This window comes from Ranitomeya variabilis, chromosome 3, assembly GCF_051348905.1.
Source record: "Ranitomeya variabilis isolate aRanVar5 chromosome 3, aRanVar5.hap1, whole genome shotgun sequence".
Lineage (NCBI taxonomy): Eukaryota > Metazoa > Chordata > Amphibia > Anura > Dendrobatidae > Ranitomeya > Ranitomeya variabilis.
Genome location: NC_135234.1, coordinates 173,566,692 through 173,579,179, shown reverse-complemented (window position 1 = coordinate 173,579,179; position 12,488 = coordinate 173,566,692). Strand labels below are relative to the sequence as shown.

Here is a 12,488-nt window from a genome sequence, read left to right as displayed (position 1 = left end):
GGTGTCTCACACCTTATAGTGGTCACTATGGCACACACATCAGCTGTACAGGTCCCTCACAATAAGCGCAGCAGTGCAGGAGTGTGTACAGAGAACTCGCCATGTCAGCCGTCCGTACGGCTCTCTGCACAGTGGTTCTCTGTCTCCTTCCCGTCATTCAGTATTCCCCGCCCCTGGGGGCGTGGCTTCTCCAACAGCAGCGTATTATAGGCACCCACCAGAGAGGAGACACCGAGTGCGTCCCCCAAAGGGCGGGAAAGTTTATTTGTGGGCGTGGTCAGGGCGTCGCTAGGCGGGGCTCCCCTGCACTGAGACGTCGGAGGTTCGCTGCGGTGACATCTGTTGCTGGTCGGCGCTGCAGCCGGGATGGGGACACTCAGCGGCTCCATGCAATGTGTCAAGTACCTGCTGCTCACCTTCAACCTCATCTTCCTGGTAAGAGGCGGCGGAGCGGAGGGTGAGGCTGCGGGTGTAAGGCAGGAGGAGCGGCACGGTGCCCGCAGCGGCAGGTGGATGGGGATGAGGGCTCAGGACAGGGGGCGGCTCCACCTCATGGACCATGGCTGCTGGCATCACTAGTTATGTCCTGCGGGTCTGACATCCTGTAACATGTGGACACCTGTCCTGTGGTTGTGCTGCTGAACAGCCAAGTCTATGGGCGCTGTGTGTTCTGGAAGAGACGTTGTTGGTCCCTCTAACTATATAAATGTATGTACTATAAGACAGTAATCGGAGCATGGCGTGTGAGCAGCGCCTTCTGGATTTAGTGGGGTCCTGCAGTGCCCACATGAAGGGTTCCTCTCCTGCCTGCAGAGGTGCCCACTCCCAGGGCATGCCCCATCAGGTATATAGGTGTGGGCTTTACCCTCTTATCATCCAGATGTGGGCGCCTCTGATAATACAGGGTTATTTGTGGTGACCATCGTGCCCACTATAGCTCATCCACACAGAAGTCTCGGGCTCAGGTTTCATGTCAGGATATTTTCACACCTTTAAACTAATTTTTTACTTTATAAAAGAAAAAGGGAAAGCAAAGCGGATAACCATAAAACTCTCCGTCCAGAGCCGCTTAATGTTAAGGATCCGATCTCTCCGTACAGTTTTTTTCACTAGTAATCCACTAAAAAAAAAAAAGGAAACTGACTGGAACGGAGCTGATCTACCACAAAGAGGCTATTTCTACCAGAAGTTGAGTTCCACAGGTTGCTGAACATTCAGTTATATTTTGCTTCTGAAACGGAAGGGAAACACGGAATGTAAAAGGACTAACATGAGCCCAGCCTTACGGATAATGCGCACAGTGTATGTTTTTGGTGCAGAGTTGTGTATGGAGAATCCGCAGCACACACACAATATCATCTAAGCATATGAAATTTCCTGTACGATCTGCAGTGTAAAGTGACCTGTGGTGCAGGTAGTAAAATTAGCAGCATGTCAATTCTTTATGTAGAAGCCATTGCTGAATTTACCCCTTTGCAATGCATTGAGTGAAAAAGTGACAAAATCCACAGGTAAGATTTGTACAGAGGCAATGATGTGGAATTGCTGTGGATATGCAGGGAAAATCCACATTAAATCCACAATGTGCGTGGAGTCACTGTTTCTGTCGTCCATCATTTACAAGTGTATAAGTACCTATTGGAGGGGGACAGTTTGGCGTAGTTTATTTCATCTTGCTGTTTGCCTCCCATAGGAGTTTATGGCAGAATATGAGGCGTGACAGAGCACACGCTGACTCCATCTGCTCCATTCTAGTCAATGATACCGCCGATGCATTCGCGCAAATCCAGTTTTGCGGAGGATTTGAACATAAACCCAGACGGGGCTACCGAACATGGGAAAGAACACAGTGTGATAGGGCAATACAGGAAAAAAATTGAAAATTCATATACCTTTAGTAGCTAAAATATTACTACATTGTATCGGTGTATGCAAAAATGTATCAGCCGGGAGTCCAGAGGACTGTGGATACATTTTCCATCTCTTCAGCCTCTGGAAGTAATCAAGAATGTTCCAGTCTTGAAATGATGTGTTTACATTTCCAATGTAAGAAAATAGAATTAGAGGTGTTGTCCACTACTTGGACAGTTTGTTCTTGAATCCTACAGTGCCCCATGTAAAATAAAACAGCATTTACACACCTCCTGGACCGGCGCCATTCCAGTGATGTTGGTGCTGTATATGACGGAGCTGACATTTTCCAAATTTCACAATATAAACTGTTAAGATTTTTTTTTTTAAAGTCTTAGACCTGCTAAGGTTGGTGTAGTTACTTTGAAAATCCATGTCAGTATATATTTAAAAATCGTGGTTTTAAGAGGAACATTTTGTGAGTCCAGCTAGAGCTCACCAGCTTAATGCTTATTTTAGTATCCTGGAGAAAAACGTAGAAAAAGTGTTATATGAATATGGATTTTCAAACTAAGTACACCAGCTCCATCTGCTCTAAGATATGCATTTAATAACCTAAGCAGTTTTCATTGTGAGATCTTTATTTACATAAGTGAGTTTTTTACATAAATAACAAACTGTAACATAAATAATATATAAACATAAACTAGCTGCTGAACTGTGCAGGGGAAACTTCAAGGAGCCCCTTCCTTTTTGGGAGATGTTCATCACACAGTGGTAGCTTTCCTCTTACGAGATGAGGAATACCCGTTGAATAGAATGCAAGAGAAATTTATCTGGAAGGATTGAAATGTTTCTATTCTTGAGAATTAATGTAGTTCATAAGATGACAGATTTGTGGTCCCAACGACCTGACTAGGGGTGAGGCATTGTGAACACAAGCCACATGGATAAAGAAGAACACCGGCAGATGGGGAGAAGGCTAGAAGGACAGCGACAACTGAGGGACGCGCAGCGAGAGGACAGCTGAGGTCACAACTGCTGAGGAGCGGCTGATAAACAGTCATGGCAGGGTTAAAGATGGAAATAGTGTCATCAAGAAGAGATGTGAGATGAGAGCGTTAGGGAGGATGCAAAATAAACATGTCTAAATATAGAATATAGGGTCTATAAAGGAGGGTAGAGAGCAAGAGGGATACAGGACCGACGAGGGAACAGAATGGGGAGAATGAAATCTCCAGAAGCTTGCATTTTGTCTGGAGACATTATCCACATTATGGCTGAACTTTCTTTTAGACGTATACACTCTGAGAATTCCTCGACATATACTTTTAGATGTAAGGCTCTGACATATGACATTATGTACGTGCACTGTATAGTTACTTAGCTAATATTTCTTGATCAACCACCAACCCATCCAACCATGACAAGGTGTACCTTAGTTTTGGATGGTCCCTAACTCTTAATCATTCACCTGTCAATGTGCCCACACAGACCTCATGTGAACAGGGAAGAGATGGGATCCAGGCTTAGCTCTTATGCCAATCTTTCCCAGAAAGGTTTTAGTTATCAGGGTGCTGAGCACAAAAGGGGCGGCACTCTGCCTTGCATAATAGGCATGCAATACCATAGGAATCAATGTTTAAGAATGGTGTACTTATATTGTGGAATGTCTTTACCAACAGAAGTGAATTATTAACTATAAGAAGGAAAAGGAATGCCAGCTCCACAAGGGCTTATTAAAGAAGTCTAAATGCGTATATAATATAGTGTGAGTGCTTTGATACACTCATCGATCGGTCTTTCCAATTATCCAGAGCTTCTCCAGTCCGCTTCGTACTCACACGAGTTACAGAAATCACGCACAGGTTTTTGCTTAAGTCAGAAGTGGCTTTTACATTGTAAGCCTCTGGAGTTTCTATAGACTTGTATTGTAAGGCTGGAGTCACACACAACGTATAAATAATAGGTCCGTTTTACACGGACGAGAATCACACACATGTTCCCTGAACAGTGTTGCGTATGTCATCCGTGTGCAGTGCGAGGAAGCGATTTTCTCGCATCTAAGCATCCGTGTGACATCCGTATGGCGAGATATTCTCGCTGGCTTGCAAAATGGTGTGTGTGTGTGTGTGTGTGTGTGTATTTTTAACCCTTTCAGACTAGTGGCTTAATAATGGATAGGTGTCTTATTGACACCTCTCCATTATTAACCAGGCTTAATGTCAGTTTACAATGGCAAGGTGACATTAACCCCTTATTACCCCATATGCCAATGCTACAGGGCAGTGGGAAGAGAGAGGCTAAGGGCCTGAATAGGCGCATTTTACAGATGTTCCTTTTCTGGGGTGGGTGGGGGTAGATGTTTTTAGCCGGGGGGGGGGGGGGGCAATAACCATGGTCCCTCTCTAGGCTATTAAGATCTGCCCACAGTCACTGGCTTTCCCACTCTGGCGGAGAAAATTGCCAGTTTTTTCCGTGAATTAATCCTTTTAATTTAACGCCTACAGCTCCAAAATTTTACACACACACACACCCACACAACATTATTAGTGAGGGACATATAAAAATATGACAGACATCCAATGGTTTACTGTATTTAAACTATATCTCATTTCCTGTCGGGTTCTGCAATGATTTTACAGAACCCGACAATTGAATTATATTTATATACTAGATGTTTCCAGCCAGCTAACGTTCGGCATGCTCATTGCTATCTAATTAAAGCTGCTGGTGATTAAACTATAGTAAATAATGACAACATTCAATAGCGGTTATGCAGGTGGTAAATTAACTTAAAATGAAGTTAATAACAATAGTGTGGTGATGTGGTGGGCGGGCGGGATTATGTGTGGTGATGTGGTGGGTGGGCGGGATTATGTGTGGTGATGTGGTGGGCGGGCGGGATTATGTGTGGTGATGTGGTGGGCGGGCGGGATTATGTGTGGTGATGGGGTGGGGGGGCGGGATTATGTGTGATGTGTTGGGGGGCGGGATTATGTGTGGTGATGGGGTGGGGGGCAGGATTATGTGGTGATGTGGTGGGAGGCGGGATTATGTGTGGTGATGGGGTGGGATTATGTGTGGTGATGTGCTGGGCGGGATTATGTGGTGATGGGGTGGGGGGGCGGGATTATGTGGTGATGGGGTGGGGGGGCGGGATTATGTGGTGATGGGGTGGGGGGGCGGGATTATGTGGTGATGGGGTGGGGGGGCGGGATTATGTGGTGATGGGGTGGGGGCGGGATTATGTGTGGTGATGTGTTGGGGGCGCGGGATTATGTGTGGTGATGTGGTGGGAGGCGGGATTATGTGTGGTGATGTGGGGGGGCGGGATTATGTGTGGTGATGTGGTGGGGGGTGGGATTATGTGTGGTGGGGGGTGGGATTATGTGTGGTGATGTGCTGGGCGGGATTATGTGTGGTAATGTGGTGGGGGGGCGGGATTATGTGTGGTGATGGGGTGGGCGGGCGGGATTATGTGTGGTGATGGGGTGGGCGGGCGGGATTATGTGTGGTGATGGGGTGGGCGGGCGTTATTATGTGTGGTGATGTGGTGGGCGGGCGGGATTATGTGTGGTGATGTGGTGGGCGGGCGGGATTATGTGGTGATGGGGTGGGGGGGCGGGATTATGTGTGGTGATGTGTTGGGGGCGCGGGATTATGTGTGGTGATGGGGTGGGGGGCGGTATTATGTGTTGTGGGGGGGCAGGATTATGTGTGGTGATGTGGTGGGAGGCGGGATTATGTGTGGTGATGGGGTGGGGGGGTGGAATTATGTGTGGTGATGTGCTGGGTGGGATTATGTGTGGTAATGTGGTGGGGGGGCGGGATTATGTGTGGTAATGTGGTGGGGGGGCGGGATTATGTGTGGTAATGTGGTGGGGGCGGGATTATGTGTGGTAATGTGGTGGGGGGTGGGATTATGTGGGGGGCGGGATTACCTGTGGTAATGGGGTGGGAGGGCAGGATTATGTGTGGTAATGTGGGAGGTGGGATTATCTGTGGTAATGGGGTGGGAGGGCAGGATTATGTGTGGTGATGTGGTGGGGGCGGGATTATGTGTGGTGATGTGGTGAGGGGGCGGGATTATGTGTGGTGATGTGCTGGGGCGGCGGGATTATGTGTGGTGATGTGTTGGGGGCGCGGGATTATGTGTGGTGATGGGGTGGGGGGGCGTTATTATGTGTGGTGATGTGGTGGGAGGCGGGATTATGTTTGGTGATGTGGGGGGGCGGGATTATATGTGGTGATGGGGTGGGCGGTATTATGTGTGGTGGGGGGCAGGATTATGTGTGGTGATGTGGTGGGAGGCGGGATTATGTGTGGTGATGGGGTGGGCGGGCGGGATTATGTGTGGTGATGGGGTGGGCGGGCGGGATTATGTGTGGTGATGGGGTGGGGGGGTGGAATTATGTGTGGTGATGTGCTGGGTGGGATTATGTGTGGTAATGTGGTGGGGGGGTGGGATTATGTGTGGTAATGTGGTGGGGGTGGGATTATGTGTGGTAATGTGGGGGGTGGGATTATGTGTGGTAATGTGGGGGGCGGGATTACCTGTGGTAATGGGGTGGGAGGGCAGGATTATGTGTGGTAATGTGGGAGGCGGGATTATCTGTGGTAATGGGGTGAGAGGGCAGGATTATGTGTGGTGATGTGGTGAGGGGGCGGGATTATGTGTGGTGATGTGCTGGGGCGGCAGGATTATGTGTGGTGATGTGGTGAGGGGGCGGGATTATGTGTGGTGATGGGGTGGGGCGGCGGGATTATGTGTGGTGATGGGGTGGGGGGGCGGGATTATGTGTGGTGATGGGGTGGGGGGGCGGGATTATGTGTGGTGATGGGGTGGGGGGGCGGGATTATGTGTGGTAATGTGGTGGGGGGGCAGGATTATGTGTGGTAATGTGGTGGGGGGGCGGGATTATGTGTAGTAATGTGGTGGGGGCGGGATTATGTGTGATAATGAGGTGGGGGGCGTGATTATGTGTGGTGATAGGGTGGGGGGGCGATATTATGTGTGATGTGTTGGGGGCGCGGGATTATGTGTGGTGATGGGGTGGGGGGGCGGGATTATGTGTGGTGATGTGTGGGGGCGCGGGATTATGTGTGGTGATGGGGTGGGGGGGCGGTATTATGTGTGGTGGGGGGCAGGATTATGTGTGGTGATGTGGTGGGAGGCGGGATTATGTTTGGTGATGTGGGGGGGCGGGATTATGTGTGGTGATGTGGGGGGCGGGATTATGTGTGGTGATGTGGGGGGGCGGGATTATGTGTGGTGATGTGGGGGGGCGAGATTGTGTGGTGATGTGGGGGGCGTGATTATGTGTGGTGATGTGGGGGGCGGGATTATGTGTGGTATGTGGTGGGGGCGGGATTATGTGTGGTAATGTGGTGGGGGTGGGATTATGTGTGGTGATGGGGTGGGGGGGCGGTATTATGTGTGGTGGGGGGGCAGGATTATGTGTGGTGATGTGGTGGGAGGCGGGATTATGTGTGGTGATGTGGGGGGGATTATGTGTGGTGATGTGGGGGGGCGGGATTATGTGTGGTGATGTGGGGGGGCGGGATTATGTGTGGTGATGCGGAGGGGCGGGATTATCTGTGGTAATGCGGTGGGGGGCGGGATTATGTGTGGTAATGTGGTGGGGGGGTGGGATTATGTGTGGTAATGTGGTGGGGGGGTGGGATTATGTGTGGTAATGTGGCGGGTGGGATTATGTGTGGTAATGGGGTGGGAGGGCAGGATTATGTGTGGTGATGTGGGGGCAGGATTATGTGTGGTGATGTGGTGAGGGGGCGGGATTATGTGTGGTGATGTGGTGGGAGGGCGGGATTATGTGTCGTGATGTGGTGGGGGGGCGGGATTATGTGTGGTGATGGGGTGGAGGGCGGGATTATGTGTGGTGATGGGGTGGGGGGGCGGGATTATGTGTGGTGATGGGGTGGGGGGTGGGATTATGTGTGGTGATGGGGTTGGGGGCGGGATTATGTGTGTTGATGTGTTGGGGGGCGGGATTATGTGTGGTGATGTGGTGGGAGGGCGGGATTATGTGTGGTAATGTGGTGGGGGGGTGGGATTATGTGTGGTAATGTGGTGGGGGTGGGATTATGTGTGGTAATGTGGGGGGTGGGATTATGTGTGGTAATGTGGGGGGCGGGATTACCTGTGGTAATGGGGTGGGAGGGCAGGATTATGTGTGGTAATGTGGGAGGCGGGATTATCTGTGGTAATGGGGTGGGAGGGCAGGATTATGTGTGGTGATGTGGTGAGGGGGCGGGATTATGTGTGGTGATGTGCTGGGGCGGCAGGATTATGTGTGGTGATGTGGTGAGGGGGCGGGATTATGTGTGGTGATGGGGTGGGGCGGCGGGATTATGTGTGGTGATGGGGTGGGGGGGCGGGATTATGTGTGGTGATGGGGTGGGGGGGCGGGATTATGTGTGGTGATGGGGTGGGGGGGCGGGATTATGTGTGGTAATGTGGTGGGGGGGCAGGATTATGTGTGGTAATGTGGTGGGGGGGCGGGATTATGTGTAGTAATGTGGTGGGGGCGGGATTATGTGTGATAATGAGGTGGGGGGCGTGATTATGTGTGGTGATAGGGTGGGGGGGCGATATTATGTGTGATGTGTTGGGGGCGCGGGATTATGTGTGGTGATGGGGTGGGGGGGCGGGATTATGTGTGGTGATGTGTGGGGGGGCGGGATTATGTGTGGTGATGTGGTGGGGGGGCGGGATTATGTGTGGTGATGTGGGGGGGCGGGATTATGTGTGGTGATGTGGCGGGGTGCTGGATTATGTGTGGTGATGTGGTGTGGGCGGGATTATGTGTGGTAATGTGGTGGGGGGGCGGGATTATCTGTGGTAATGTGGTGGGGGGGCGGGATTATGTGTAGTAATGTGGTGGGGGGGCGGGATTATGTGTGGTAATGAGATGGGGGGGCGGGATTATGTGTGGTGATGTGGTGGGGGGGCGGGATTATGTGTGGTGATGTGGTGGGGGGGCGGGATTATGTGTGGTGATGTGGTGGGGGGCGGGATTATGTGTGGTAATGTGGTGGGGGGGCGGGATTATGTGTGGTGATGTGGTGGGGGGTGGGATTATGTGTGGTGATGTGGTGGGGGGGCGGTATTTGTGGAGGGCGGGATTGTGTGTGGTGATGTGCGGATTATGTGTGGTAATGTGGTGGGGGGCGGGATTATGTGTGGTGATGTGGGGGCGGAGCTACTGTGCAGGGGGCGGGATTAGCGAGTAATCACGATGCCTCTTATATATATAGATTCTCTACCTGTACTATGTATAGACATTTGTTATCTATTCTAGTCTAACCTGTCAGTGTGATATTACTCTACACTGCACTGAATTGCCGGCTTTTCTATAGGACACCAGTGCGTGTTTCTCGCAAGTCACGCTGATGGTCCGTGTGGTGTGTGAGTTTTTCTCGCACCCATAGACTTTCATTGGCTTTTCTCGACCGATATACGGTGCAAATTGCAGTATGCTTCGATTTCTCTCGCACGTATAATACGGCCGAGAAAACAACGGATGATAGGAGCTGCCCCATAGATTAACATTGGAACGAGTGCTATGTGATTTTATTTTATTTTTTTAAATAGCATAAAAGCCATCCCACCATCGACAAGCTGACCCTGATCGGGACGGTCCTACACTGTCTAATATTAAGAACAGAGCCTGAAGAAGAGATACTATGAAAAAAAGGTGGAGGTACAGACAGATGGAGTGGATGTTGATAACAAATATACTAAAAATTTGGAGAACAAGCAAATGTGATTCTATATTGGCTACAAATTTGGAATTAACGCATTCCTGCCTTTAATCACAAAACCTGCTTTTGGTTTATATTCTAGTCTAATGTGTTGAGAAACGGCTCCAATTCTGTAGCTCGCCATTAATTATTTTTAGTGGGTGGTTCCATTGTACCAGTGTGCTGTGAGTATTATAGGTGCTAGAACTTTTCCCCTCTCAGCATGCATTTCACCTGCTATTTACCAGTAACTTATCTGTCCTGAACCAAAAAGTCACTTCCTTGTTATCCTTGTATACAACAGATAGGAGAGCAGGAACAAACCGGAGCCAGTTTTTGTAATCTGTGTTGGCATCGTTGTTGCTAAAGATGGATTACACTTGACGATAGGCAGTGATGTAAAGGCCCCGTCTCACATAGCGATTTACCAACGATCACAACCAGCGATACGACCTGGCCGTGATCGTTGGTAAGTCGTTGTGTGGTCGCTGGGGAGCTGTCACACAGACAGCTCTCTCCAGCGACCAACGATCAGGGGAACGACTTTGGCATCGTTGAAACTGTCTTCAACGATGCCGAAGTCCCCCTGCAGCACCTGGGTAACCAGGGTAAACATCGGGTTACTAAGCGCAGGGCCGCGCTTAGTAACCCGATGTTTACCCTGGTTACCAAAAAAAACAAACAGTACATACTCGCCTTTCGGTGTCCGTCAGGTCCCTTGCCGTCTGCTTCCTGCTCTGACTGAGTGCCGCCGTACAGTGAGAGCAGAGCGCAGCGGTGACGTCACTGCTGTGCTGCGCTCTCACTGTACGGCGGCACTCAGAGCAGAAAGCAGACGGCAAGGGACCTGACGGACATCAGATGGTGAGTATGTACTGTTTGTTTTTTTTTACATTTACGCTGGTAACCAGGGTAAACATTGGGTTACTAAGCGCGGCCCTTCGCTTAGTAACCCGATGTTTACCCTGGTTACCAGTGAAGACATCGCTGGATCGGTGTCACATACACCGATTCAGCGATGTCAACGGGACCTCAACGACCAAAAAAAGGTCCAGGCCATTCCGACACGACCAGCGATCTCGCAGCAGGGGCCTGATCGCTGGTACGTGTCACACATAGCGAGATCGCTACTGAGGTCGCTGTTGCGTCACAAAACTAGTGACTCAGCAGCGATCTCGCTAGCGATCTCGCTATGTGAGACGGGGCCTTTAGTTAGATAGAGGGGAGACACAGTGACTGGCACGTTGGTGTGTTATCGGGCTTAACCCAACATCATTTTTTAACAATGTGATTTTCAGATTGTTTATTTAGATCATTATCTATCTTATGAGAACAAGTTGTCTGAAGAACTATTTAAAGGTTAATAAAAAGAAAGTTAGGGATGTTGGATGTAAATGTTGTGGAACAGATCAGAAAAGTATAAAATGGACCTTCAGATCCCTGCGGTGGTTATGAAAACTGATTAGAAGCTTATGATGCCTGTGAAATTGTGGCAATTTTTTAATGCATCAATATCTCTTGCATCCATTAAGGGCGTTCTCCCAAGTTCATAAATGAAAAACAAAATGCAGAGTGCTTTTAAAAACAATCAAGCTTGGAATTTATGTCTTATTAAAAATCCTCTTTGTCTTCAAGAACGGAGAGATCTGTAATTTTTGTAAGTGTACAGCTCGCTGCCTAGTCCCAGTGTGACCAGTTATTCAAGAAAGGAGAGCGCGGCACGAGCAGGCTGGCTGGATCACTTCAGCCTTCATGGGCTTCTCGAATCCTGCCCCTGCTAGCATCCTAGGAGGGAACAGAGCTCGGACCAGCGGTGTGATAGTGCTACTGGTCCGAGCTGTCAATTTTCAGTGGCGCACCACCCCCAGCAAAGCAGGAGGCCAGGAGCAGTGAGCTGGTCTCTCCTAAAGATTCTTCTTGAGACAACAATTTTTGCATGAGAATAGTTTTCTTCCATTGAGGTAACAATTTGCTTTCCGATTCTTGCCATCATAGTTGATGTATCTTTGTTTCGTAATTAAACATGAAATGCGTTAGTTATGATTTCACTATTAGAGTGCTGCGCATCATTACATCTTCAATATAAGAAAACATTTGAAAATGTGAGAATTGCCGCCTAGTATACCGCCAAACTGTATGCATTTTTTATTTGTTGCATACTGCCTATTCTAAATTACTTCATTACAAATACCGTTCTTATCATGTAATATTAATGCTTCTAGTAACAAAGAAGTGTTCCTTTGCATCAATACATTTGGTACTTATTGGACTGATGGAAGTGGTGTTAGATTGGTACAGCGGGAAGAAAACCTGTAACTTAAAGTGCATCCATAATTTAGCAGTCTGACCACTTAGCAGCAATCTCTACTTTCAGAATATGAAGAGACATAACTTGGCCGTGGTGCCATGGTTATATCTGGGGGCCCCCATACCTTTTTATTTGTATACTGATATTCAGGGGAGTCACTATATGGGGTGCAGACGTAGTAGGAATACCACGTTCCATTCTGTGAGTGGGGGCCCTAATATAATGATAGATAGCCATGATTCAAAGTCTTCCTTCAGAAAGAAATCCATAATTAATGGATACTGAAAAACATACACCAAGGACTGTTAAAGGGATTGTCTCATACGGGATATGCCATAAATATCTGTACATGTGGATTCCAGTGGTAACCTGAGAATGGGGATTCGTTACACGCTTTTAAGAATGGAAAGGTGACCACATAAATGTGCGACTCTCTCAATCTATTGCTTTGTGAGAATCTTTGAAACAGTGGGAGACGGTCTGAACTGTTGGGGTTGTAAGGCAAGTTCGATGAGTGGGGAAAAATTGTGATGAAGATGATGGGAGGAGCAGTTAGGAAGAG

The 12,488-nt window shown here is 49.0% G+C and overlaps 1 protein-coding gene across 2 annotated transcripts in view; it reads left to right on the top strand.

The window, feature by feature from the left end:
• The first annotated feature begins 233 nt into the window (after nucleotides 1-233).
• Nucleotides 234-12,488, top strand: part of LOC143815564 (tetraspanin-2-like) — a 255,869-nt gene continuing 243,614 nt past the window's right edge. For both annotated transcript variants that reach the window (XR_013223773.1, XM_077294885.1), the window contains exon 1: nucleotides 234-435. Coding sequence is in view for 1 of the 2 variants with exons in the window: in XM_077294885.1 (XP_077151000.1) it covers nucleotides 367-435 (69 nt within the window). In the remaining variant the exon portion in view is untranslated. The remainder of the gene's footprint in view (nucleotides 436-12,488) is intronic.